The sequence below is a fragment of the Marmota monax genome, unplaced genomic scaffold (assembly GCF_021218885.2).
Source record: "Marmota monax isolate L192 unplaced genomic scaffold, Marmota_monax_Labrador192_F-V1.1 WCK01_AAM20220418_F8-fsc00080, whole genome shotgun sequence".
Classification (NCBI taxonomy): domain Eukaryota; kingdom Metazoa; phylum Chordata; class Mammalia; order Rodentia; family Sciuridae; genus Marmota; species Marmota monax.
Genome location: NW_026694750.1, coordinates 7,802,869 through 7,828,044, shown reverse-complemented (window position 1 = coordinate 7,828,044; position 25,176 = coordinate 7,802,869). Strand labels below are relative to the sequence as shown.

Below are 25,176 nucleotides of genomic sequence, written 5' to 3'. Positions count from 1 at the left end.
CAGTGTGTCTCCCCTGCAGCTCTCCCCCTCTCCCTCCGGGCTGCCCTCTCTGGAGCGGGGTCCTGCCCCATGCCCTTCCACCACGGCACGCTGCCTCGCCTCAGGCCAGAGCAAGGGGCTGAGCGGACATGGACCAAGCCTCTGAACCGCAGCCAAAATAAAACCTTTCCCTGCCCCAAGTTGTTCTTTTAGGTCCTTTGGTCCCAGCAGCGACAAGCTGCCTGGCACTCTGGCACAGGCCATCAGGCTTCACGGCGGGGAGGGCATGCTGCTCTGAGCAGGCCCAGCTGAGTGCACACAGGTGGCGCGGGCAGAGGTGCCCAGCTCGGGGGAAAGCACAGCCTCCCCACCTGGGGCCGGGGCCACGGACTCTCCACAGTGGTCAGGACTCTGCCCGACTCCCACGTCAGAAACAGAGGAGGCCAGCGTCCCAGCTTTAGCACGCCAGGCGGGAGAGCCCACACCCCAGTTTTAATGTGCATGTTCAGGAGCAGAGAGGAAGGTCAGTGAGGACAGCCAGGCCAGGACCCCCCTTCAGCAGCTCTGCCCTGGACACCGGTGGTTTACCATGCCACATCATCCGTGCTTTCTGCCAAGCACTGTGCGAGGTGGCTGTCCACGTCCAGCTGGGCCAGCCTGCGAGAGAGAACAGACACAGTCACTCAGCCCCTTCCTAGAGTACTGGCCATAGGACAGGCACCTCCACGCCTCCCCCAGAGCTCCTTAGAGGTCCTGCTGGAGAGGAGCCCAGGGGCCTTCTCCACAGCTGGTCAGAATGAGAGGCAGGGACCTCAACCTCAGGAACCTTGCCCACTGCCTGAGAACTGCCTCCAGCCAGAGGCCACAAGGCCCTGGACTCCTGCCCCAGCCCCAGGGGACTCAAGGCCTGCCTGGCCACAAAGTGCACTCATCATGGGGCTGACCCCGAAAGCCCATCTACAGGTGGACAGCAGCAGAGATGGGCAGCCTGCCCCCCTAGCCTTCCGCAGCAGGAGGTCAGGCACTTGGGGGGCAGATCTTCCAGGAGCACTGTCAGGGAAGAGCCAGCCCCCTGAGCAGGAAGGCAGGAGCACCTGCAGGCACCTCGCCAACCTCACACAGCGGAGGCAGCAGGCAGAAGGTGGCCAGCTCAGGCCTGGGATCTGTGTCCCTTTCTTTGGCTCCAGGGACTGAACTCAGGGTGCTTTAGCACTGAGCCACATCCCCAGCCCTTTCCTTATTATTTGAGATGGGGTTTAAGTTGCTTAGGACCTTGCTAAGTTGCAGAGGCTGGCCTCGAACTTAGGATCCTTCTGCCTCAAGAGCCACTGGGATTACAGGGGGGGCGCCACTGCGCCTGACTGAGAATGGTCTCTCCGTGGAAGAAGCAAGCCCCATGCAGGACTGTCAGCTGGGCGGGGCCTGCCCTGGACTCCAGGATCCAGGAGGAGGCGGCTCTGAAACGCTGGCCCCAGGGAGGGGCAGCAGGAGGGAACCCACCAGAGCCGGAGAGCTCAGGGAGGCCCCCGGACCAGCAGGCGCGCTCCATGCTCAGTGATCACCCCACCAGCAGCCCAGGGAGGGACGGTGAGGAGGAGCTCGTGGCAGTGGGTCCCAGCTGCAACTCCCAGAGGGTGGCCCGGCAGAGGTGCTCAATAGAGCCGAGCAGTGGCTTCAACTAAGACTTGAGCCCAGGTCTTCCCGGAAGCCACATGGCCAGTGTCCCCCTGAAGCAACACACTAGATGTCCACCTGTATGGCCCAGAGTCCACCAGGCTGTAAGCAGAGTGTCCCCTTGCCTCCTGCCACCCAGCTCAGGCTCCCACAGCCTCCCTCCTCAGACCAGGCGCTTCCGAGTGGGGCGGCGAGCACCGTGGTCCCCTGGGCTCTGCTCTGTGCCCCTCCCCGTGGCTCCCCTACCCCATCTGTGCGGCCATCACAGCCTCCATTTCACTTCCCATGGCACCCCTCAGAGCAGGACTCTGAGGTGGCTTCCAGCAGGACCTGGCCTGGGCATGCACCCGAGGCTCTCTCTCGGATCTGTGCAGCTGGCGCTGGTCCTAAGGACCCTCTGGACATGCTGCTGGCCAACTCGATGCCTGCTCCCTGTCCTACAGACCTCCCAGGACACGGCCTGTATGTGACAGGTAGATGGCCAGAAAGGCACCTCTCTGCACCTCAGAGTCACAGACCAAGGAGACCAAAATGACCAACTACCTCTTATGACAAGGGGACATCAAGGCCCAAAGGCTGAGTGCCCCTGACCAGAACAGGAAGTTCCCTCGCCAAACCTGACCCCCGAGACAGCTCCCCTCTGCTCCCAGGTCCTGGTGACCACCAGTGGCTCTCTCTACTGGCAGCCCCCAGTCAAAGTACCCTAAAGTCCCCAGGAGCCCCTCAGCCCCTTAGGGACCATGGGCTTCAGCCTGTCCTTGGAACCAGTCCCTTCTCCACATGCCTGCCTTCCCCAGACAGTTCTGTGAGGACCTGGGTCATCCTGTCCAGGGGATTCCAGGCCATGTACCCTGGACATCTGCCCCGCAGAGCTCTACTTCAGCCTGATGTGTTTTTGAACACTACCATCCTGACCCCAGGCCCATGGCTGGACACCCTCAATAAGACCAAACAGGAGGGCCAAAGACCACAGATAACCAGCTGGTCCATCAGGAAACAGGACAAAGCGGTAGTTCATGGACTGCATCTTAGCAAAAGAAGAGGTTCCACCCCCTTACTTGAAAAAGAGGCACAGACCTGTGGCACCGCCTGTAATCCCAGCCACAAGGGAGGCTGAGGCAGGAGGATCACAAGTTCAAGGCCTTCGTCAGCTTTAGCAAAACTCTGAACAACTTAGCAAGGCCCTGTTTCAAAATAAAAAGGGCTGGGGCTCAGCACTGCAGCGCTTGCCTAGCATGTGTGAGGCACTGGGTTCGATTCTTGGCACCTCACATAAATAAATGTTTTAAAAAATGAAAGTTAATTGACAACTAAAGAAATTAAGTAAATAAATTTTTATTTTTAAATAAATAAAAAGGGCTGGGAATGTAGCTCAGTGGTTAAGCACCCCCGGGTGTCATCCCCAGTACCAAAAAAAAGACATAAAAATATAGTAATTTATGTTTCTTTTGGTTACTGGAGAAGGAACCCAGGGGTGCTCTACTCCTGAGCTACATCCCCAGCCCCTTTTATGTCTGGGAGACACAGTCCTGAAAGACTGCATCTGGCAGAAAAAAACCAAAGCCTTTGTTCTAAAAACCCCACTGGCCCTGGAAGGTATTCATGTGGCTACTTCTCCAGGAGACCAACAGCCCATAGCCTGGCTGGTCCTAGAAGCCCCCTCTGGGCCAGGAATGCTGCACGTCCCCTGTGACCTGGAACACCTGGGCAGAGGGTCAGTGCTCATTGGCCTCCTCCCACGGCACACAGAGCCCGAGAAGGTTGACAGCAGGTAGACCCCAGACCTGCACAGCAGGAGCCACAGGGAGCCCCGCAGGGTCACTGGGTTGTGCTAACCTTCCATCTGTGGCATGTGGCTTTGAAAGGTGATAGCGGCCCAGGCCTCCTCTCAGCCTCTCAGCAGGTGTGGTTTTTCACAAAGGGATCGGGTCCCTGGGCCTGCAGGATGGGTGGGGGACTCACCCGGGGCTGAACTCCTTCTGGCACATTGGGCAGCTCTGCAGGGCTGGGGGCCCCTCCACAGACAGCTGCTCCTTGACGCTGGGGGTCCCGCAAGGATCAGGCTCAGGGTGTCCTTTCAGGGACCCAGTGGGGGACTCTGGGTGACACCCAGCCCAGGAGAAGCAGCCCAGGCCCCCCAGGGCAGACGGAAAGGGTGTCCAAGAAAAGGCCTTGGGTCCAACGGTGAAGGTCTCAGGAGGCAAGGTATGCTCGGGGTCAGGCCCAGGTTCCTGCAAAACGAGGTGGTTGGCCATGCCCAGTGGCACCTGGGCCCTCCTGAGCCTGGACAACCCGTCTGGCTCTGATGGAGAACCCCCGTAGGTTCCGGCCAACACACCTGACTGGGGAAAGCGGGAGGGGGGGGCAGCAGGTCGCCGTCCAGGGCCTGATCCGAGCTCGCTATGCGCAGCAGCAAGGCCCAGGGTTGGCTCTCGCTGCCCGCCAGGAGAAACCAGGGGCCGCCGCCGGGAGGCCTGGGGGCACAGTGGAGGTCAGCCGGGAGGAGTGTGGGTGGAGGCAGGGGCCCGGGGAGGCGCTGGGGAGGAAGGACCGCGGCCGGTGATGAGGGACAGGAAGCCCGCACCCAGAGGCGGCTCCGCGATGCAGAGTCGCAGAGTGGAGGAGCGGCCAGCTCGCCGCCCCGGGGCCCAGTCCTCCCGCGCGTCCTGACCTCACCCGTCCCCCGAGCGCGGCCTCCGGCGGCTCAGCCTCCCGCACGGCCTCCCCCGCGCCGCCTCCATCTGCCCGCGTGCGTCCGGCGGAAGTGAGATGCCGGGGCCGCGGACCCCGCCCCGGACCTGACCACGCCCGGGCCCGAGGCTGTCGACCCCGCCCGGCCGGACCCCGCGGAGCGACGGGGGCGACGGCGAGGAGGCCGCAGCCCAAAGCGCCTGGAGCCCAGCCTTGGGGACCCAGCGGAGTCGCCCCCGCCAAGCTGCCGTGGAGCCCGGGTGGGCGCCCCCTTCCCGGACCGCGGTGCCAGCTTCCCAGGACGCAGGCCAAAGGGCTTGTCCCACCCGCGTCCCGCTCCCTTAACACGTCCAGCGGCCAGGCCGCCCTGGCCCGGCCACCTGGCCACCGCTTCCGGCAGCCCCTGCCTCCAGGAGGGCGCCATAAGTACACAAGGCGCGGGCGCCCTCCTCTGCCACGAGCCTCTCCTGACAAAAGAGGGAGGCCCTTCCGTCTCCTACACGGGAAGAAAGTAAAGTCCAGGCGGCCAACCCCGCGGGGCGCGGGAGGCGGTGCCGGCGGTGGCAGCCCCGAGGCCTCCCCCGTCCCCTTCCTGCACCCCCTCAGTCCACCACGTGGTGGCAGCAGACGCCCAGGCACCCCTGTGCAACCGCTTGCTGTGCCATTGATCGTGGGGGTCACTCCAGGGGCAGCGCGCTGGAGGCAGGGGCTGGGGCCCACAGGAGGCCATCTAGCTCTGACGGAGACACTGGGCGCTGTGGGCCAGTCATCAGGCTCTCGGGAAGATGCCCACACCAGGGGTCGCCAGGGAGGAGGGGGGCTTTCTAGAAGGGGCCTCCTTGGGAGGCAGGAGACTGTTCAAAGGGACCTGACACACTGAGGCTCGTGGTCTCTGGGGCCAGGAACAGCACATGTGACAGGCACCTCTTTCTTGGGTGCCAGGGAGAAAGGAGTGGTGCAAAGCATGAAGGAGAGCGGCTCTAGTCAAGGTCCTGGGGTGTGCACTGGTGCCAGGTTTGCAGGACTCCCCCCAGCCTGGTTCTCCACAGACCATGAAGGAGCTCACAGGTGCAGAAGAGGGGTGCCAGTGTGAGCCTCTGCTTTCGGGTCACTTTCTCAAGTGACCAAGTCTTCAAATGCAGTCACAAGACCTGACCCCTCTCACTTCCAGGCCCAGGGGTGTTCTGGGTCCTTCTGGAATGCACCTCCCAGGGTTGCTCACTGGACGGGCGACCCGGGTCTCTGGAGCCCCCTGCAGGGGCCGGGCCACCCTTGGCCTGATTTTCCAGTACAGGAAGCAGCAAGGGGGACGTTCACGTAGTGTCCTGCGAAGGACGCAGTGGGCAACTCAGAAGGTCAAACAAGGGGCCCCACCTAGTAGGGAACATCACCTACCCTGCACAAGGCCCGGGGTTCCACTGCAGTGCTGCAAGAAACAGAGAGTCCAACACGTGCAGCCGGCCTGGCCGCCCATGTGCTAAGTCCTGTGTCCACCTAAAGCACTGCTAGGAGCCTGTGTCCCGGGCAGGGCCGAGAAGGTACAGGGGCTCGGCCTCAGTCAAGGGACTGCCCTCAGCAGGTGTTCCTTACAAAGGCAGCGGGTTCCACACCGCCTCTGGGGCGCTCCACGACATTCCAAAGCTTTGTCTCCACTTGGTTTTTTTTCCCCAAAGGAAGGCACCCCCAGGTCCCCACTTCCACTTGTGGGGACATGATAGGGGACAGAGTGCACAGGAGCCTCTTGGAATTACCCTGCACTCCCATTGTGCTGCAGGAGAGCCCAGAATGGCAACAGGGTGGAGGCCTGGGGGGTTATTTGGGGGAGGGGATGTCAGAACAGGGCCTGAGGCCTGCGTGGGCTGTCACCTGGGTGGTAGAGTCCCTGGGCTGGAGAACTGGTCAGCCATGGGAGGGTTTGAACAGGGAGTGACAGTTCTCTGAAGGTTTGAAAGACTGCTGTGAACAGAGGTGATCAGGCTGGGGTCTCTGTCCCCAAGAGTGGCTCAAATGGGAGCTCTGGAATAGGGCCAGTCCCTCCCCAGATGCCGCTTGGTTTGGGGGCCTTTGGAGTTGGGGATTAGAGGCTGCACCCCAACCCTGAATCTAGACTGCTGACCACTGGTAGGTTCTAGCCTGTGGATGCTGGGGCACGCCCTCACCCGGGCCTCATGGGGGCCTGAACGCCTGTTATGTGCCCAGCAAATCCTGCAATGTTTCCCAGGCAACTGTCTCGTGCAGCCTGCCTGCCTGGCACCCCTGAAACCTGGAACTGCCGCCGTGCCTGGCTCCAGCCAGGCAGCCTTGCCTGCTCGCGCACACAGGCCAGCAGGTGTGGTGAGCAGAGCCCATGGCCCAGCCACGCTACAAGGCCATACATGTGCAACAGGCAGCCCAAGTGTCTCAGCTGCCCTCACACAGGCAGCAGGCACTACCGGGCACCCTATGGATGTCGAGCTGTTCTGCCACATGATGGGGTAGAGGCTGCCAAGCACCATGAGCGTGCACCCTGGTGTGCCTGCCACCACAGGTCACGCTTAGAGACAAGAAGCCTGTGCCACCTTCTGGGGCTGGTCATGCCGACCAGCCACTGTCTTGGTCCCATTTGCAGGGGGCCAATGGTAGAACCAGTCCCTAAGAAACTGAGGAGTGTATTGGGAGCTGGAACTTGGCTCAGTTGGTAGAGTGCTTACCTCGCAGGCACAAGGCTCTGGGTTCAATCCCCAGCACCACACAAAAAGAAAAGAAAAAAATTGAGGAGGATATTGGGGAGCCAGATAGCACATGGACCACTGATGGCTCAGGGCTGGGGTCTGGCTGACCGGCTGACCAGCCCCTGCCAGTCAGGACCCCAGGGGATCAGTGCTGGGCCAAGATCAGCCTTGTCCCTGAGAGAATGAGGAGCCCATTCAGGCAACTGTGAGGACATCAGCTACAGACCTCTGCTCCTTGGCAGGGAGGGGAGACAGCCCTGACCAGCTGACCTCTGTGGTTCTGAAAACAGCTCCAGGGAGGGCACCTCTCAGCTGGGGACAGAGTGCACAGGAGTTCTGCAGGGTGGGCATCCTGACACCTGCACACACTTGGGCTCTTTCTGCCCAACCCAAGGGTACATCCTTCAAAAGACGGAAATATTTTTTGGTGAATATGGGTTTCCACAGTGTGAGTGTCAGTCCTAGAGGTGATTTCCTGTCACCATAGCAGAGGGCTCAGGAGGACCTCTTCAAGTTCAACTTGACATCTGTCTTGCTGTGACCTAGGGAGAGCTAGGACAAGAGGGGTTTATGGGAGGTGTCCCATGTCCCCACTTGCACTTCAAAGTGGCTGGTCCTGTTGCAGGCCCAGGGGGAGATCAGGGACCAGGAGAAGGGGCAGGGCTTCCTGAGAAGGGTGGCCCCTGCCCAGTAGGGGTCACTCTCAGTCCCTCTGTGGAAGTGAGCTGGGGTGCAGGTCCCAGGGCCCCACTGGACCCCCGCCATGGTAACTGAGGAGGAAGAGGTGGATCCTGGGCAGTGGATGAGACCAGAGAGGACAAGGCCCCAGGGGACCTCTCTCAGCTCCAGGTCCCAAGAGCACCAAGCCCACAGGCCCTGGATTCTGCCCTGGGGTCAGTGCCCATCTCCCCTGGCAGCCAAGGGTAAATGAGGCCCACGGGGTAATTAAAGCCAAAGGAGGGGGGGTGTCCCACCTTCTTTGTCCCAAGGGCCTATACTTCCTGGCCCAGGGCACCTGCTGCTGAGAATTCCTCAAGGAGCCAGCAGGGCTTGGGTCAGCCCTCAGACCAGCCCAGGTCTGGCCTCTTAACACTGTCCCTGCCCTCGCTCTGCCCTGCCTCTCTTGGGCCAAGAGAAGGGAAGCCAGGGCCTCCTGGTCTTTAGGGGAGAGGCAGGGAGGGCCGGGGTGCTGGGTAGGCCTTGGCCTTGGTCCCCTGAGCCATCCAGCCCACCCCACGCCCCATACTGCAGTGGAGATAATGCTGATTGGCCCCATTTACAGATGGGCCAGTTGAGGCCCAGGGCATCCATCATCTGCTTGTCACAGGTCCCAGGACAGGATCAGCCAAGCTAGCTACAAAGCCAGGCCCAAGCTGGGAGCCCTGCTGATCTACTGGCACCCAGTGGCCTCCTGCTAGGGGTCAAGGGTCAGGGTGTGAAGTAGTACCTGGCCCTCTGGGCACCCTGGGGTGGCTCCTCCAGCCTAGAAGACCCAGCCAAGGCCAGGCAGCCAGTGAGGCTAACTCCTGCCCTGTCAGGTCCCAGCACATTCCATGGGCTGCCTCCCAGGCTTGGAAGGCCCCAGAGATGCACAGGAAAAGGGCTGTCCACCCCTTACTCTGCTCCCACACCTAGCCACCCCATGTCACCTCCTACAGCAGCCTCTGGAGGCCAACTTAGCAACTCCAGCTGCCCATGTAGATAGTGCTTGGGCTGACCCCCCAGCACCCAGGCACTTGTCCTGCCAGTGTGCTGAGCCCGCGACCCCTCTTTGGAGGCATCTGCCCCTTCTGAGATGTTCCGCTTCTCCCAATCTAAGCTTCTTTCCCGCACACTATAAAGGCTCCCGGGTGCAGGAGGTGGGGAGGACCAGGAAAAAGCCCAGCGGTCAGGGTCCAGAGACTTGAAGATCCTGCCTATGCGGGGCTTACCGCATCCCATGGCTTTTTTCTGAGGGGCCCCGCCCACCGCCCAGCGTGTCTGGGAGTTAGAGGGCGCTCGGCAGGGTGGACGTTCTGGTGGCTTCCTTCCACTGCCCAGCCTTTCCAGGACCAGCAGGAGATGGACCTGTGCTAAACTGGCCGATGCGGGATGCGGCCCTGCGGAAATGGGCGCCGAGCTGCTTGGTCTTGGCCGGCTCTCCCCGCCGGTCACCCACGGGCACTGCCTTCTGTTGCCCGTCAGGGTTCCCGAGCTGCGCCCTGACTCACCCTCCCTCTGACCTGCCTCCGCTCCCCAGCCTTTGTCCATCTGCCGACCCTTCCTCCCGGCGGTCTCGCGCGCCCCGCCCGCGGCACCTCCAGCCCCCCCCCCCCCCGCCCCCGGTCCGGAAGCTTCCCACGCCCCGCCCCGCCCCCGGCCCCGCCCCGGCCCCGCCCCCCGGAGACCTCCGCGCCCCACCCAGGCTCCTCCCCGCCACGCCCCCTCCCCGTAACCTCCCACGTCCGGCCACGCCCTGTTCCTGTCCTCCGCGCCTGGGTCCAGGGCGGCTCGCCGTGTCCTTCGAGCACCGGCTCTGGGGGTCAGCGCACAGCGACCTCGCAGCTCTAATTTCCTCCAGGTCCAGCGAGCTGGGCCTGGCGCGTTCCGCTTGCCTTGCGGGAGTCAGAAGTACTCCAGGGCACCTGCCCAATAGGTCATGTTAATTGTATGGTAGCCACCTATGGAAAGGTGAAGGGAGGTAGGTGAAGTTCATTTTAATTGGTGTATGTTGAACGTGGCGTGCACATGGACTCCATCCCTGCACACAGTACGAGCACATTGAGCACGTCTTTGTTCCACGAGGTCTTGGGAGCCAGGCTGTTCCGCATGCCGTGCAGCTTAGTGGTCCCACGTCTTTCAAGTACTGGTGGCCCGGACAGGGGGAGTGGCACCGGAACTAGGAGGAGGAGGGGCTGCCTGGGTGTCCTCTGCCCCCTGTGGGCGTGTTCTGCCCCATCCAGGCTGTGGGAGTGGGGCATCTTCCCTTGAATGGCCCCAGAAATGCTATGTCGACGCACAGGGCATCCCAAGGGCGGCAAGCATCTGACCAACTCCTACCCTGGGCCCTAGCCCTCTGCACCTCACCTGTCCTCACACCTGGGGTTCTGGAAGACCCTCCCCTGCAGAGAAGATGAGACCTCACTTCTTCATTCCTATTTAGCCTGACCTGAGAGTTGATACCCAGAGTTGGCATGCGGGTCTTCTTCCAGGGATAGTCAGAAGGAACCAGAGCTCTCCTGGATCACGGTACTTTCATGGTGGTTAATTTTCCCCCTGAGAAACAGTGTGGAGGAGGAAGACCCTGGCAGGGGGTCCTCCTGTCCTGGACTTCTCTCCAAGTAGCGCGATCCGGGAACCCCTGCTTCTCCTGCAGCCCTGCACAGTCCCAAAGGCACGCTTTTTTGGGGGGGGGGGCTTATTTGGACCTTTGTGAAGCCCACCACAGAAGCTGCACTTCCACGGGTGGTGAGTTGGAAAGCTGTGGCAGAGATGCATCTGGCCCAGGCTGGGGAGTTGAAAAAGGAGCAGTTTAACTTGAGTGAAGGAAAGCGGCAGAGACAGATAACAGGGAGGGCCGGGGTGGCTCAGAGTGTCTTCCATCCCACGGAGGCTCTGGGAGTCCAGAGTGCCCCTCCCTGGATGGAGACCCACTCTACCACTCTGGGCCCGGGTTCCTGCTGAGCTCCTGTCCGTCCAGTCTTGTCCTTCCTATAGTGGGAATGACATGCTCTGACTCAGGAAGAGGTAGACTTTTTTGCCCAAAGGCAAGTCAGGAAGAAATACAGATTTGGGAGGGCTGCGTTTTTGCCAGTGAAAGTCTGTTTGTGGGGAAGGTTGGACACTTAGCTGTGCTGCACTCTGGAATGGGGTGCATTGGTGAGGTGCAGGAGTAACGTTTCACCTGGTATCTGGGGCGGGGCCAGGGCACCAGAGCTACTGATAGATTTGGATCTTGGTGAGGGGACCAGGCTGGCCCCAAGTAGCCTTTTGGGGCAGGACCCTCCCCAGTGACCCTTCAGCCTTCTCGGGTGTGTTCTGCAGGACACCTGGAGCTGGGAGAGACCTGAATGAGGAACAGGCCCAGGGAGCCGCTGGAGGGAGGCAGGGGCAGAGCTCAGTGCCCTTCTCCCTCTGCGCCTGGCAGCACCCCTGCCCCCCTAGCCCCCATACTCCCATTCACTCATTGAGTGTTTCTGGGCACCTTGAGCTCGGCAGGTGGTGGACAGGCCACAACTGCCCCAGAAGTCGCAGTGCTTCCTGAGGTGGGTGAGGCACACCAGTAGAAGCATTATCTAGTCAGGACAAGGGTGGTCAGCCCTGCAGGCACCGGCCCTCAGAAGGTCAGGGGCTTGTGTCACAGTGGCCTCTGTGTAGGGAGAACCCTGGGCTAGCTCCAGCCTGCCCCCCCCACACACCAGCTGGGACCTCAACCTTATTACAGCCTCGGATTTTCTCAATGTCTGGGTTGAGGCCTCACAGCTACAGGCTGGCACTAGCACCTGTGCACAGTCTCTGGGTGGGCGTGTGTGTGTGTGTGTGTGTGTGCGCGCGCGCGCGTGCCCCCTCCCCGCCCCGCTCATTGCTGGATCCCAGGCTTCCTTCTTGGTTCAGAGTGGTTTCTGCTAGGAGACTGAGGCTTGGGGTCTTCAGCCACACGTCCAGCATGGCCTGCCAGCAGGCTGTCCTCAGAAGTTCATGCCTGGGGCGGGGGGGTCCTGTGGCCCTCGGCCAGGCTTTGTGCAGGTCCAGGACCTTGGCTGCAGAACCATGGCCATGAGGCCCAGGGCCGAGCTGTCCACCAGCGGCGGCTGCCCTGCCCGCCTCCTGCCCGCCTTTCTTCCTCCCTCCAAGCCTCCCTCTCCCTCCCCCTCCTCCCTCCAAGCCTCCCTCTCCCTCCCCCTCCTCCCTCCAAGCCTCCCTCTCCCTCCCCCTCCTCCCTCCAAGCCTCCCTCTCCCTCCCCCTCCTGGCAGGCAGATTGCAATCCAAACCTCTTGTTAACGTCCCCCCTTCCAAGTTAAATATTACTCCCACTGGGCAGAGCTGGGCCTAGAGGTGGACTGGCCTCTGGAAGGTGTTGAGCCAAGGCAGATCCAGCCCTGCAGCCATGAAGGACCCTCCCTGTAGTCAGTGGAGCAGCTGGGGATTTGGGGCAGTTGGGCACCCCGAGCCCATCCCTGGGTCCCTGAGCCTCCACTTGAAGTTGCTAACTTGCCTCTGTTTATTTAACCCCCAGGCTCCAGTAGAATGGGCAGGGCAGGGCAGTGAACAGCCCTTCCCTGGGTAGGGTGGGAGGGGCCAGCTAGGGGCTGCAGAGGGTCTTGGGACGGGCCAGGAGAGGGCCCTCCCCTCAGCCTGTCACCCTGCCCTGTGCCAGGCTGGGGGTGGGGCTGGGAACAAAATGTTAAGAACAACAGCCTCAGCTGTCCCATGTCCATTCCTCTTGTGGAGGCATAGGGGTGCTGTTGGCCCAAGGACTTGGGGATCCCCAGTAGCTAGGGGAGGCATGAAGGCCTGGCCCTCACTCACCCTGCTCACACCTTTCCCCCAGGGAATAGAGCTAGAGTTTAACCATAGATGGGCCCTGTGCCATCTGCCTCCCTCCATTCTCATTTCATCTCCCACCACCCTGATCTCTATCCCTTTTCATGGGCCCTACCTCAGGGCCTTTGCACCTGCTCTCCTGCTGCCCAGAATTCATTCTTATCTATTTTAGAGCTTTGCTCAGATGGAGCTTGTGGGGAACTCCCTGCCTCAGACTCATGACCCCAGCCCTGCACCCTGGTCTCCCTTCTAAGAGAATGGACCCTGTCCAACATGAAATATATAGAAATTTCATCATCTCTGGCAAACACATACGCTCTTGAGAACAAGAAGTCTCTTCTGCTGCTCTGCGCTTGCTGTAGATAGGCACTGGGTACCTGGGTGGAGAAGCCGATTCTGCACTCCCACCTAACCAGGGGCTCACCCCCAGAGGCCACTACCCTTCCACATCACACCCAGCTCCTCCTGGGCCTCCACCTTTGCAGACATGGCAGGCTGACCAGCACGCAAGCCCGGGGTCTCCCACAGGCCTTCTGGGCACCCCCCGGCCAGGAGGGAGGAGCAGTGCAGACAGGCACCTGAGCCCAGGCACAAGCCCTGCGGTGGGTGGGTGTGGAGGGGCTTCCTGGCCTGTCCTGAGCTGTGAGCTCGAGTGGTGAACGTACCCTCCGGTGAGGCTCTGCTGACCCTTCAGTCCCCGAGGGCTCCTCGGCTTCCCCCTGCACCATCCAGGCAGAGCCTGTGGAGTGGGTGCTGTGCTGGACCAGCTATGTCCACCCTGCTGCTGTAGAGTAGAGCCTCCTGCCGTAGTCACCCATGCGCAGGGCCTCTGTCCCATTGGTCCTCTGGCCCTCTCAGAGGGGCCTCTTTCCCAGCACTGCACCCCTGAGACAGCCGGCCGTGGGGTGTGGCTCCTGAAGGCGGGGCTGGCCCCAGGCTGCACTTGTGCCTGGTTGGTGACAGGGTCTCTGGACTCTGGAGACGGCCGCCCACCTGCTGCCTCGTGCCCAGACCTGCGGGTGTGCCTGCCAATGTCAGGGGCGAGTCGGGACTTCGTACCTGGAACCAAGCAGGAGGCAGGAATGTGGGCCTCGAGACTCCCTGTGTCCCTGCCACCAGAGGAGCAGCCAGCGGAGCCGGGGGGGACCTGCAGATGTCCTCTTCCCTACCTGGGCAGGGCAGGAGAGCGTGGCCCCTAGCCAGAGAGCCCAATGCCTGACCTTTCCTCCTTTGACTAACCAGCTGAGGCTTGGGGGGTGCACAGAAGAACAGGCGCTGCGGAGGGGCGGGGCCAGCAGCCCACCTGCAGGTGGCAGGCTGGGCTGTGCGGGGCTGGATGGGCTCCTCTGTGGGCTTCTTGCCAGGAGTGTCCCTCCCTCGTGGCCACTGAAAACAGAGTGGTCCGAGCCATGCTCACCCATGGCACTGCCAAGACCCCTCCACCACTTCAGCAAAGACCTCGTGCTGTAAACACAGGGCCTGGGTCAGGTAGCGCACCTCCCACCCCATTCTGGTCACTGGTGTTCGCATCCTCAGTTTGGCTGAGGGCTGGCCCGAGACGGGCACTGCAGGGACAGCTGGATGAAGAGTGGCCCCCAGAAGGACATAGGCTGCCCTGGGAGGCCCGGTCAGGTGAAGGGCCCCACCCCAGCAGCCTGGCCAGGACCTGGGTACCTGCAGAATGACCTGCAACAGCTCGTGTCCCAGGTGTCCTGGCAGCTTTGTCTGAGGGGCCTGCATGCACACAGGCACCTGGACAGGCACCTGAGAGGCCACCCCCGGGCTGTCCCAACCCTGGCTGTACTTGTGGGCTCCTTGGCCCCTGCATGGTGGCCGCCTCTCTTAGGAAAGAGTTTGTGATGAGGGGCCCCAGGGAGCTGGCCAGAGGGGCTGTGCCGGGCCAGCTGCCCCTCCTCCCTCTCTGCAGGGCCTTTGGTGACTCCACAGGGCAGGGCAGTCGGCATGGCTGGGATCCCAGAGTGGGAGGGCGGCCGCTTCTGGGTCAAATCCCCTGGGCCTGTGCCCTCCGCCAAGGGGCTCCATCAGAGCCACTCCCAGGGGCATGGAGAAGCCTGGAAGCTGCCCCCCCACCCGAGCCCCTGATCACTGGGCCAGCAGTAGCCTCGGGGTTTCAACCTGGGGGAGCTGAGGAGATGGGGAGGGGGTCTGGGAAGCTCTGCAGTCCCTGGGCCCCAGGCAGCGCCTCAGAGGCCTGGGCCGCAGGAAGGGGAAAGGTGACGTCATTGCCGCCTGGAATCTGCTGTTTGGAGGCGTCGTCATGGAGACCGGAAGGCTCAGGGTGGGTAAAAATAGCAAACCCAAGAGGGTGTAAGTTCCAAGAACCGGGCCTGAAAAGAGAGGAGTAATGTCTGCTGCTGAGGCCGGTGGAGCAGTGGGAGGGGGCCGCTCTGCTTCCGCTCCTGCCCCCGCCAGTCACACAGCTCAGGGTATGGGTGCTTCTGCCACCCCCCCACCCCCCCACCCCACCCCCGGCAGGCAGGGTGTGGCCTGTGGACAGGCTCCCTGCAGAGGACACCAGGAGCCCGTCCCCTTTCCTTTGGACGGGCACAGGAGCCTCCTGGAGCAGGAGCAGCCCCTCTGGGACCTTCCCTTCCTTGGAAAGGGGAAGTGGGGCCTGTGAGCGGCTTCCTGGCCCCTTCCCAGCTGACCCAGGCCTCCAGGCTGCCTCTGCGGGGCAGTGGGCAGAGCCATCTTTGCTCTGGGCCTGTGTCCACTTTTCCTGCCCTGACTGCAACAAGAAAGGACTGTCCCATAAGAACAGTCCCCTCCACCCTCCTTAGAGGGTGGTTTTCCTCCCAGGAGTCAGGATTTCCCCTCCACACCGGGCCAGGCCTGGCCCCACAATGCCAGCAGGCTCTGCTGTGTCCGCATGGGTCCCCCTCAGGCCCAGGCCACAGAAGATGCAGCAGGAGATGCAAGGACCTTGGGCCCCTCTCCCCAGAAAGGGAGGGGTGGGAGGACCCCATGCATCTCTGGACTGGGGTTTGCATCCCAGCATCTGGCAGGGGCTTCCTCCGGGGAGCAGAGGGAACCCCTGCTGGGCAGGGTGGAATCCAGATGCCCATGATTCCCCCTGTGGCAAGTCCAGGTCCAATAACATTTGGCTCAGGACCTGAGGATGACCAGGTGTGCTCAGATGGGCCAAGACCCCGGGGAGGGGGCAGGTGGGGGGCCAGTTGGAGGGGGAAGCCCCTCCCTGGAGAGGGTGGCTGTCCACCCCAGCAGCAGCCTGGGAGCCGTTTCCTCCCTCCCTCCCTGCTTCCTTCCTGAGGCTCTGCCCTGGTTCCCGGGGTGCCAAGGCCTGGGTATCTGGGAGGAGCTGCAGTTGCTCCTGTTTGCAGACACCATGGTCCTCTGTTTGGGGATGGGGCCAGGAGCAGGCCGAGTTCCCTTCCCACAACACAGCAGCACTGGGGTCTCACGCCCAGACTTCCCTTGCTCCTTCCCTCTGCACAGTTGGGGTAGCTCCAGGGGTCCCTCCTCTCAAGCCCAGACGTCCCTTGGTTGGCAGTGGTTGGTGGCTGGTAGTTGGAGAGGGCAGGCGAGGGGAAATGGAGCCCCACAAAGGGGGAGCTAGCTCGTTCCCCCAAGAAATAGCTCGCATGCCTTATATAATGAGTGAGCTCACTCAGAGGCCCTGCCAGAAATGACGGCAGGAGGGCGGGAGGGGCCTGCTCGCTCAGGAACCAAGTGTGGCTGAGATTTAGAAGAGGCCAGGAAGTGGTGCCTGGAGGAGAGAGGGGCCTAGGGCTTATATGGGGAGAGGGCTGCTGGCCAGCCTGGACACAAAGGCAACCAGGGCAGGGCCTGCGTCCTCCTGGGGTGGGAGAGACAGAAGGGAGGAGGGGCGGGTGCAGGGCAGGGCCACACTAGGCTGGTCTCTCACCACAGAGGTGCCTGGCCAGACAGCGCAAGGCCCAGGCCATCCTGCTCCCCCACCAGCCTGGCCCCAGCAGGACCGTGATGTTAGAGGAAGGGCCCTCCTGAGTCACCCAAGACCCCCAGACCAGTTCTGGAAGTCCTGGAGGGGGATGAGCGTTCTTTCCACCCAGCCCTGCTGTCTTCTGCCCTCCTGTATCTCCATCCAGGACAGCTGGCCAGGCAGATGCTCTCTGAGGCAGCCCTGGGCCCCTGGGCGGGACTGGGCCCCAGCTCCCCTGGTAGAGACGCGGCCCCACCCCAGACCCCCTCCGTGTCCCTCGAGTGTACGCAGCACCACCGTTGCCACCAGCCCTGTAGAGGCCCGAACTCCAGGGGATCACTTGGGACTGGGCTGGGGCAGCTGGTCCAAACCACCATCCATCTCCTGGGGAAAGACCCAGGTCCAGACAGGAGAGGGACTAGGGGGCTGCGAGGGGCCCTCCTGCCTTTCCTGGGGCCTCATGGGGCGATTCACAGAGAGGGGGGAGGCCCCTCGCTGCTTGCTGCTGGCTCCCAGGTAAGGGGGCAGTTCCAGGGCTGGGTCTTGGCCTGTACAGCACACATGGTCAGGGCCATGTCTGGAGAGGCCGGCAGCCCCTGGAAGGGCCCTGGACCTGCTCTGAAGGCATGAAGCTGGAGAGTGGGAAGGGGTGCCCTCTTGGCAAAGCCACCTGCCAGTACCCTGCCATGGGCAGCCTGCCCTGGGCCCCAGCCCCTCGCTGGCCACTGCATGGCAGGCACTGACCATGTTGAGCCAAGCTGGTGAGGACTGGGGAGGAAGCAGAGGATGGGACGGCCTGGCACCAGGGCTCCCGAGATGTGGCCCGCGATGCTGCCCTTGTCCCTGCCTCTGCAGGAGCGACTGAAGCTCTCCTGTGACAGCAGTGCTACCTGTGCCCTGGGTGCTCTCTGCCCACCTGTGCTGCTCAGTGGCATGTGTCCCTCAGAGGGGCGGCAGAGAGGGCCCAGGGGGGCTCATGGTGCACAGGCCCCTGGGTCTCTGGCCCCTCTGCCCAGCAGCCTCTCAGCCCCACATCTTACACATGACCTCTTGGCTGGCCTTGGGGCCCTTGCTGGGCAGAGTGCTGCAGGGCATAGGTGAAGCGGTCACTCTGTGATCTGCATGGCATGGCCGGAGCCCCAGGCAGGCTGTGGCCAGCTAGGTGTACATTCCAGAGCAGCACAGGACGCTCTGGGGCACAGGGTCCAGAGGATGGGGTGTGGCCGCAGGGCAGGGTCATGGTTTAGCCTGCAGCTTCTCCAGCCTGGCCTTGCTGAGTGTCCTGCTGGCTGTCCACAAGCCAGCACCTGGACGACTCACGGTCGGGGGACCCTCATCTCCCGCAGGGGAAGGGGTCCAAGGGCCAGCTTTGCCTTCCAGCCCTGGCTGGCCAGGCCCCATCACACCTTCACTGTGGATCCAGGGTGTGGGGCTGGCACCCATCTGACTCCTGGGATTGTCCAGCGCCCTGCTTGGGCCCACAGAGTCCGATGGCCTCAATGTCACCCCACCGCTTTGTCCAGCAAGTGAGACCAGACCTACCTACCGTTGGCAGGAGGCCTCTGAGGAGTGGGCAGAGAGGAAAGGAGCTCCCCTCTTCCTCCTTCCCGCTCCTAAGATGATGCAGGTGGCTGCTGGACGGGCGGCAGGCCCTGGGGTACTGCTGAAGTGGGAGTGGGCAGGAGCTGGCCTGGGCTGGGCGGAGTGGTCAGCTGCCAGCCAGTTCCTGCTGCAGTGTGCTAGGCTTAGTCTCTTGTTCCCACTGGCCACACGGACAGGACTATCCATGGGCAGGCCCCTTGGACGGCTGCCCGCATAGCGCTTCCTATGCCTCACCTATTGACCCTAGGAGACAGGTCTGGGCTACATACGGGTTGGTGGGAGCCCTGGATGACCCTGACAGGCCCAGCTCTGGGACCACCCCAGGGGAGGCTGAAGCACACTCAGGGCCACCTAGGCAAATAGCCCTTGTGTAGACCATGTGGCTGACCCTCAGAGCTGCACTGTAGGGGAGATCCCTTCCAGCCAGAAGGTCCAGAAAGAAGCAACAGGGAGCCAGGCATGGTGGCCAAGCCTGTGGTCCCAACGACTTGACTCGGAGGCTGAGGCAGGCGGATGGCAAGTTCACGGGCAGCCTGAACAACTTAGTGAGACCCAGCCTCAGAATGAAAAATTAAAGGGCTGGGGGTGTCTCCCAGTGGTAGAGCACTCCTGGGTTTAATCCCCAGTCCCAAAAAACAAAAGAAAGCAAGTCCAAGTACCATGTCAACCACATCCAGGAACTTTGACAATTTTCATTATTGTTGAGTTTAAAACATTCTGTGATTTCCATTTTTATTCTTTTTTTTTTAAATACCACTATTATTTATTTTTTTAAAGAGAGAGAGAGAGAGAACTTTAACATTTATTTTTTAGTTTTTGGCAGACACAACATCTCTGTTTGTATGTGGTGCTGAGGATCGAACCCGGGCTGCACGCATGCCAGGCGAGGGCGCTACCGCCTGAGCCACATCCCCAGCCCTTTATTCCTTTTTAATTGATGACTTACTCGAGGTGTGTTTTGTCTTGCCCCAGACTATTTTTTTTTGGGGGGGGGATACTGGGGACTGAATTGAGGGGCACTCAGCCACTGAGCCACATCCCAGCCCTATCACATCTCCAGCCCTATGTTTTTTTGGTACCAAGGATTGAAATCAGAGGCCCTTGACCACTGAACCACATCCCCAGTCCTATTTTGTATTTTATATAGAGACAGGGTCTCACTGAGTCGCTTAGGACTTCACTAAGTTGCTAAGGCTGGCTTTGAGCTCGCGACCCTCTTGTCTCAGCCTCCCAAATTGCTGGGAGTATAGGTGTGCACAAGAGCACCTTGCTCCCACAGTGCTTTTGAGGTTAGCAGCCAACATGATGCTCCACTGCACCCCCAAACAAAGATTCCTCTTACATACCCATAGGGTGTCCATAGCAAGGAAGTGTGAGGACTCAGACCCTGTCCAGGGCTTCCTGGTTGTCACACTAACATTCTTTGCAGCAGAGAGATCAGCCTAGTTGGGTCCATACATGGCACTAAGTCACTCTATCTTCCTCGTCTCCATTAGTCCAGAACATTCCTGGCCTTTCTCTGACTGCCGTGACCCTGGCGCCTTCAAAGATTCTGGGCCAAGGCTCCTGGGGTAGGTCCCCTGTTGGCTTGGTCTGAGGTGCTGTCACAGGAGGATGGGGTGTGTGTCTTTGATGGGAGAGTCACAGAAGTGAGCTGCTGTGCTCACCTATCCCATCATGTAGCCCATGGCCATGGACAGGATCCTCTTGGGCTGCACAGTTGAGTGGTGTCTGCCAGGGTCTGTGGTGGGGGCCTGCTGATCTGGACAGGGGGAGCCCCTGCATGCCAGCTCTGTGTCCTCTGCAGGTGTCCCCTCTTTGGGGGCCCTTCCTCCTGCTTGTCCACACTTATCCTGGCCCTGAGGGCTATTTCCCTGCAGGATCCTGGCTGCCTTCAGAGAAGGGAAGGCAGAAGCCAGCATCTGGGTCCTGCTGTGGTCCTTGCCTCTAGTGTCCCTCCACTCATGGACAGAGCTGGGGATGGTACATATGTTAGCACAAACACATTTTCACATCTTGGTTTTGTTTGTAAATATGGACCTGAGATCTCACAGGTGTGGCCAATTCCAACCCAATACTGTAGGGCTTATTTTCCTTTCTCTATATAAAACACACACACACACACACACACACAGAGAGAGAGAGAGAGAGAGAGAGAGAGAGAGAGAGAGAGAGAGAGAGATGGACATGGTATCTTTATTTTATTTATTTACCTTTATGTAGTGCTGAGGACTGAACCCATGCTAGGCTTGTGCTCTGCCACTGAGTTAGAACTCCAACCTTCTCTTTCTTTATTGGTTTTTTTTTTTTTTTTTTGGTGGTGCTGAGGATTGAACCCAGGCCTTGTGAATGCTGGGCAAGCACTCTACTAACCGAGCTATAGCCCTAGCCCCTTTTTCTGTATTTTCAATGTGCATCTCTAACAGTGAGAAATCTGGCCCTTGACTTTTCCTTATTTGGTCACCCCCATAAATTAGTCGCCCTGCTGCTGTGATGTGCCCCCACCCTGGGGGCTGCCCCTGGGAATGGTGCTGAGACTGCTGTGTGCTCAGGTCTCGCAGGGGCCCATGGATAGGAGGCTCCTCCGCGCTCGGTGTGTGTGGGGGGGGCTGGCTCCCTCTTCCTCCCTTGCTGTCTTGGCCCCCACCTGTGCTTCCTGGGATCACATCCCAAATACACCACTTGTTCTCAAATCTCGGTCTGAGGGTCTGTTTCTGGTGGGACCCAAACTAAGAAAAAAGTCTTTTCTCAATTTTTATGAAGCTCATGTTACTTGAGCCGTCTTTTCTTCCTATGTACAGTGGACAATGGCTGCTTGTTCCTGGCTGCTACCTGTCTCTTCCTTCTGCATCCCAAGGAGTGGGTGGGGCCCGGCATAGGGCTGAAAGGAGCAGGGTCCTCTGTGGAGTGTGGGGACTCAGGCCCTGTCCAGGGCTTCCTGGTTGTCACACTAACATCCCGGAACTGTGTGGGCTGGTGGCTTGACCTCTAGAGTGCTTCTGCTGGGTCTGAGTTCCCCTAAAGTCGGGATGCCCCTTTCATTGGCAGACCCACATCTCTCTCATTCCAGAGTGCTATCCTGTGCATCTCCAAATTGCTGGCCTCTTAGGCTTGGGGCTGAACTCCAAGGCCAGCGCCCCCAGGAAGCCTTCCCTGGCTGACACCAGCCCCCTGCCCAAGTCAGGCTACTCAGAAGTGGGTGACCTCACTGCTGTCCAGGCAGGCCTGTCACTGGGTTGTCAGTGTCCCACACAAGAATAGAAGCCACTGGGCTAGAAATTGGTTCCTTCCCAAGGGTGCAGCACCTGGCTCATACCTGCATGGTGCTTATGAACAATGTGTCACAAGCTGTCCCAGCTCCCTGGTATGGTGAGGGCTTGAGCAGCAGGGCCCTGTCTGTCTGCAAGCTGGTGTGTTTTGTTTTTTTTTGCCGGCAGGCACAAAGCCAACCCTGCTCCACCCCCAACATGGCTGTACCTGTGGCCTGGACCCTTCACCTTCTGATGTGGTGGCCTGGCCTATGGCATGAGTAGGCCACAGGCCAGAGTGGCTGTAGGTGGCAGAAGGAGGGCCAGCAGGTGGGGCACCCCTGGGTGCAAGGGGAAGCAAGGCCCCATCAGCTCCATCCCAGCTGCCCTGGCCCTTGGTGGGCTGGTTGGGCTGTTCCGGAATGCCAGCATCTTGGAGGAGGAGGCCTCAGAGGCCAGCCTGAGGCCTTGCCCGCCCTGCTGCCCAGGGCCCTTCAGCCGGATCAACCCCTCCCACACCCCTCCTGTGCTCAGCCTCTTTATTCTCCTGCATCCCCGTGGCTGCTTCATGGGTTCTGGGTTCTGTAACTTGCTGGTCCCTGACCTGGGCCTGCAAAGCCAGAGGCATCAGGAGTGCAGCATCTGCATGGGCTCTGGCCATTGGAGCCAGTCCTCAGGGGCCTGCTGAAGCAAGAGAGCCAGAGATCTCCTCACTGGATGGGAGACTTGTCCTAGCCAGCTCTGATTCTAGTTATCTTCTTCGAATTACAATGTATTCTTTTCAGTAGTGGGTATTGAACCCACAGGCACTATACTACTGAGCCACATCCCCAGCCCTTTTTTGTATTTTATTTAGAGACAGGGTCTCACTGAGTTTCTTAGTGCCTCTCCGTTGATGAGGCTGGCTTTGAACTCGCCATCCTCCTGCCTCAGCTTCCCAAGCCGCTAGGATTACCAGCGTCCACCACCTCACCCAGCTCTAATTTTTAATTTTTGAGACAGGGTCTCACCAATTTCTGAGATCCTCCTGCTCCAGCCTCTTGAGTAGCTTGCACTATAGGTGTGCACCATTGCACCTGTCTGGATTATAATCTCCCGGAACTGTATGGAATTCAAATCTAGATGGAAGGAGATGAATCCCTCGAGCCATATTAACTTTCGGCGGAGGGGTCTAAATGTGGGCTAAGAAAACCATCTCCAGGAAAACAAATCAGTTCCTTTTCTTGTTTTAAAAATACCCCTTTTCAGGAAACAATTGTCGTATTGGTTTTCTTATGTGTGAGCATAAGATGCCTTGTGGTGGGGATTGGGTACTGCTGGGGCCAACAGCACAGGGGGAGCAGCAACTGTGTGACAAGGAGGGATAATCCCAAGGCTCCTGTAGGCCAACACAGGGAACTGGGAGTGGGCTCACGTATGCTTGGTGACAAGCCATCCAGTTTTCAGACTCGGAAAGGCACTCTAACTCTTGAGCCCAGACTTGGGGTCACCCACTGATCTCGGCTGTCCAGACACCTGCCCCTGGCACAGAGTAACTGAGGCCTGTCCAGGGATACTTGCCAATGCCCCAGGGCAGGAACTGTGCCCCAGGAGTGCTGGTATGGGACCATTTCCAGCTTCCAGCGGGGAGGAGAGATCTCCAGGCTGAAATGAGTGTGGCTCTCATATCTCCATCCAGCTCTGACAGCCTCTCTCCCCTATTCCCCAGAGCCCAGGCCAGCGGAGGGCCTGGTCATGTGGGAAAGGCACCACTGCCCAGTTGGAAGTCCTTTGGCCTCAGGTGAGCAGAGCCAGACCCATCCACCCCTCTGCTGCATGCAGCTTCTGTCTAGGGCCACCTGACAGCCTGTTCAGCTCCGCTCTCCCTCCTGGCCCTTTCTGGCTTGTCTCTCCTACAGCATAGCCACAGTGTGGAGGGAGGTCAAGTGCTGTCTCATTCAAGTCACAACCTGGCTGCCTGACTGATGCAGACAGAAGCAGAGTTCTTGACATGCAGGCTGCAGAGTGAGAGTCACATCAGCTGCTGGCTTGAGACACGCTGAGGCTGAGTTCCTGGGGTTGGACACTGGCTAGTGGGGTGCCTCAGGGAGAGGCTGTGCTGGTGAGCACAGGGCTGGGCTCTCAGCACACAGAGCCAAGTCCCAAAGCCCCTTCCCTGAGAAGCAGGGAGATTCCTGCACTGGGATCAGGGTTCAGGTGCTGCTGCTGGCGGTGTGGTGGGAACCAGAGCCATGGGTGGTCCATGCTGCCTGCCAATCAAGGGGTGGGATGGGTCTTCCTGAATCTTGTTTTCTTCAGGTTAGGTCGTGGTGTCCCTGGGTGCTATGATCCTAGATCCTAGCAAGTGCGGCATTCCTTCCTGTGTTGGATTCCAGGTCCTGGTCCTATGTGGACGATGTGGGCATTTCCACGATGTGTGGAAATCCAGCATGTGCTTTGGGCATCCTCGTAGTGTAAGGACACCGGGGTAAGCTGCGTGGCCTCCCTCTCCAGTGGGAACACTGTGGTGTACCCTGCAGTGTTTCGCGACTTCCCTTTCGGGTGGGGCCTCTGGAGCTTGTCCCGTGACGGGCCCCTTGAGTTGGGGGTCCTAGTGTATGTCGCACGGCCACCCGTTCCGCAGAAACCCCGGGACCTGCGGTGGCGGCTGCGGAGACCGGCCCCGGACCGCCCCTCAGTTGGTCTGCGGTTGTGGCGGGGACCCTGTGGGTTTCTGGGCCTCGGGGCGGCGGCGGGACGGGCGTCTACCCAGCCGCTCAGGAAGCGGCCTCGGCCGGAAGGGGGGCCCCCGGGCGCAGCCGCCACCAGAGGCCTCCGGTGGGCGGGGCCGGGGGGCCGAACAGGGCCGAACGGGGCCGAGCTCCGGGCGGGCGGGCCCGAGCGGAGCCGAGCGGAGCCGAGCGGAGCCGAGGTGCGGGTGGGCGGGCCCAAGCTCGGCCGAGTGCCGGCCGGGCGCAGCCGAGCGTGGCCGAGCAGAGCCGAGCCCGGGTGGGGGAGCACGCGTTCCTGGAAGAGCCGGCCGGCAGTGGGTCGCATTCTTGGCCGGCGCTCGGGCCGAGGCGGACGCACGGCAACAAACAGCGCGGGGGCGGGGCGGCGCGGGGCGGGGCGCGGTGGCGCGGGGCGGGGCGGCGCGCGGCAGCGTGAGCTCAGCGCCGGGCGCTCAGTCCGAGCCGGAGCGAGCCGCCGGGAGGATGTGCGCCGAGCGCGCCGAGCCCCGCGCCGCCGCCGCGCTCTGAGGCCGCGGGCCAGAGGCGCCTCCGCCGCCTCGGGAGCCGCGCGCGCGGGCCGGCGGGCGGCCGGGAGCCGGCGGGCGGGCGGCCGGGGGCCGGCGCGGGCGCGACGCGGCCGGCCAGCGCCGCCGGGACGAGCCGGGCGGGCGCCGCGCGGTGGGAGGAGCGGGGCGGCGGCGGCGCGCCGCGCGAGGACGGCCCGGCGGGCCCCGCGCCCGCGCCCCCGCTCCTCCCGGGCCCCTCGGCCTCGGCCGCCGCGGCGATTCGCGCCTCGCGGCGCCGGCACCTGCCCGCGCGCCCCCCGCGAGCCCCGGGCCCGCGAGCGTTGGCGTTGGCGTTGGCGGCGCGCGCCGGGGCATGCCCCGCGCCTAGAGCCCGGGGGGCGCGCGGGGGGCGCGCGGGGGGCCCGGGCGGCGGCGGGCGCGGCGCGGGGCGCGTGGATGTGGCGCCGGGCCCGAGCGGCGGCGGGCTCCAGCGGCGGGACCCCTTCGCCCCGCCCGCCTTCGCCTTCGCGCCCCCGGGCGAGGTCGAGGCCGCGGCCGTGATCGGCCGGGAGCCGGCGGCGGGGGGC

At 61.5% G+C, this 25,176-nt stretch overlaps 1 protein-coding gene across 3 annotated transcripts; it reads right to left on the bottom strand.

The window, feature by feature from the left end:
* Positions 1–435: 435 nt before the first annotated feature.
* Faap20 (FA core complex associated protein 20) lies at positions 436–4,848 on the bottom strand. 3 transcript variants are annotated; one of them, XR_009224894.1, is made up of 4 exons: positions 4,330–4,459; positions 3,992–4,127; positions 3,490–3,884; positions 436–636 (listed from the first exon to the last, which is right to left on the bottom strand). XR_009224894.1 is itself a non-coding variant. In XM_046424465.2 (4 exons), exons 1-4 carry the CDS (start codon positions 4,766–4,768, stop codon positions 564–566), a joined length of 522 nt encoding a protein of 173 aa, XP_046280421.1. In that variant the 5' UTR covers positions 4,769–4,848; the 3' UTR covers positions 436–563. The 3 variants fall into 3 exon arrangements, 2 of the variants coding, with proteins under 2 accessions (XP_046280421.1, XP_046280419.1); XM_046424465.2 differs by lacking the exon at positions 4,330–4,459 and adding an exon at positions 4,725–4,848 and having other exon boundaries at positions 3,616–3,884; XM_046424463.2 differs by having other exon boundaries at positions 3,616–3,884; positions 4,330–4,458.
* Positions 4,849–25,176: the final 20,328 nt, after the last annotated feature.

Excerpts from the sequence above, each read along its gene's own strand:
- Faap20 (XM_046424463.2), bottom strand. The coding sequence starts at position 4,394 with ATGGAGGCGGCGCGGGGGAGGCCGTGCGGGAGGCTGAGCCGCCGGAGG. Across the intron at positions 4,128-4,329 it reads AGGCCGCGCTCGGGGGACGG|GCCTCCCGGCGGCGGCCCCT; the intron begins GTGAGGTCAGGA and ends CTGTGCCCCCAG. Across the intron at positions 637-3,615 it reads CAGAAGGAGTTCAGCCCCGG|GCTGGCCCAGCTGGACGTGG; the intron begins GTGAGTCCCCCA and ends TCTCTCTCGCAG.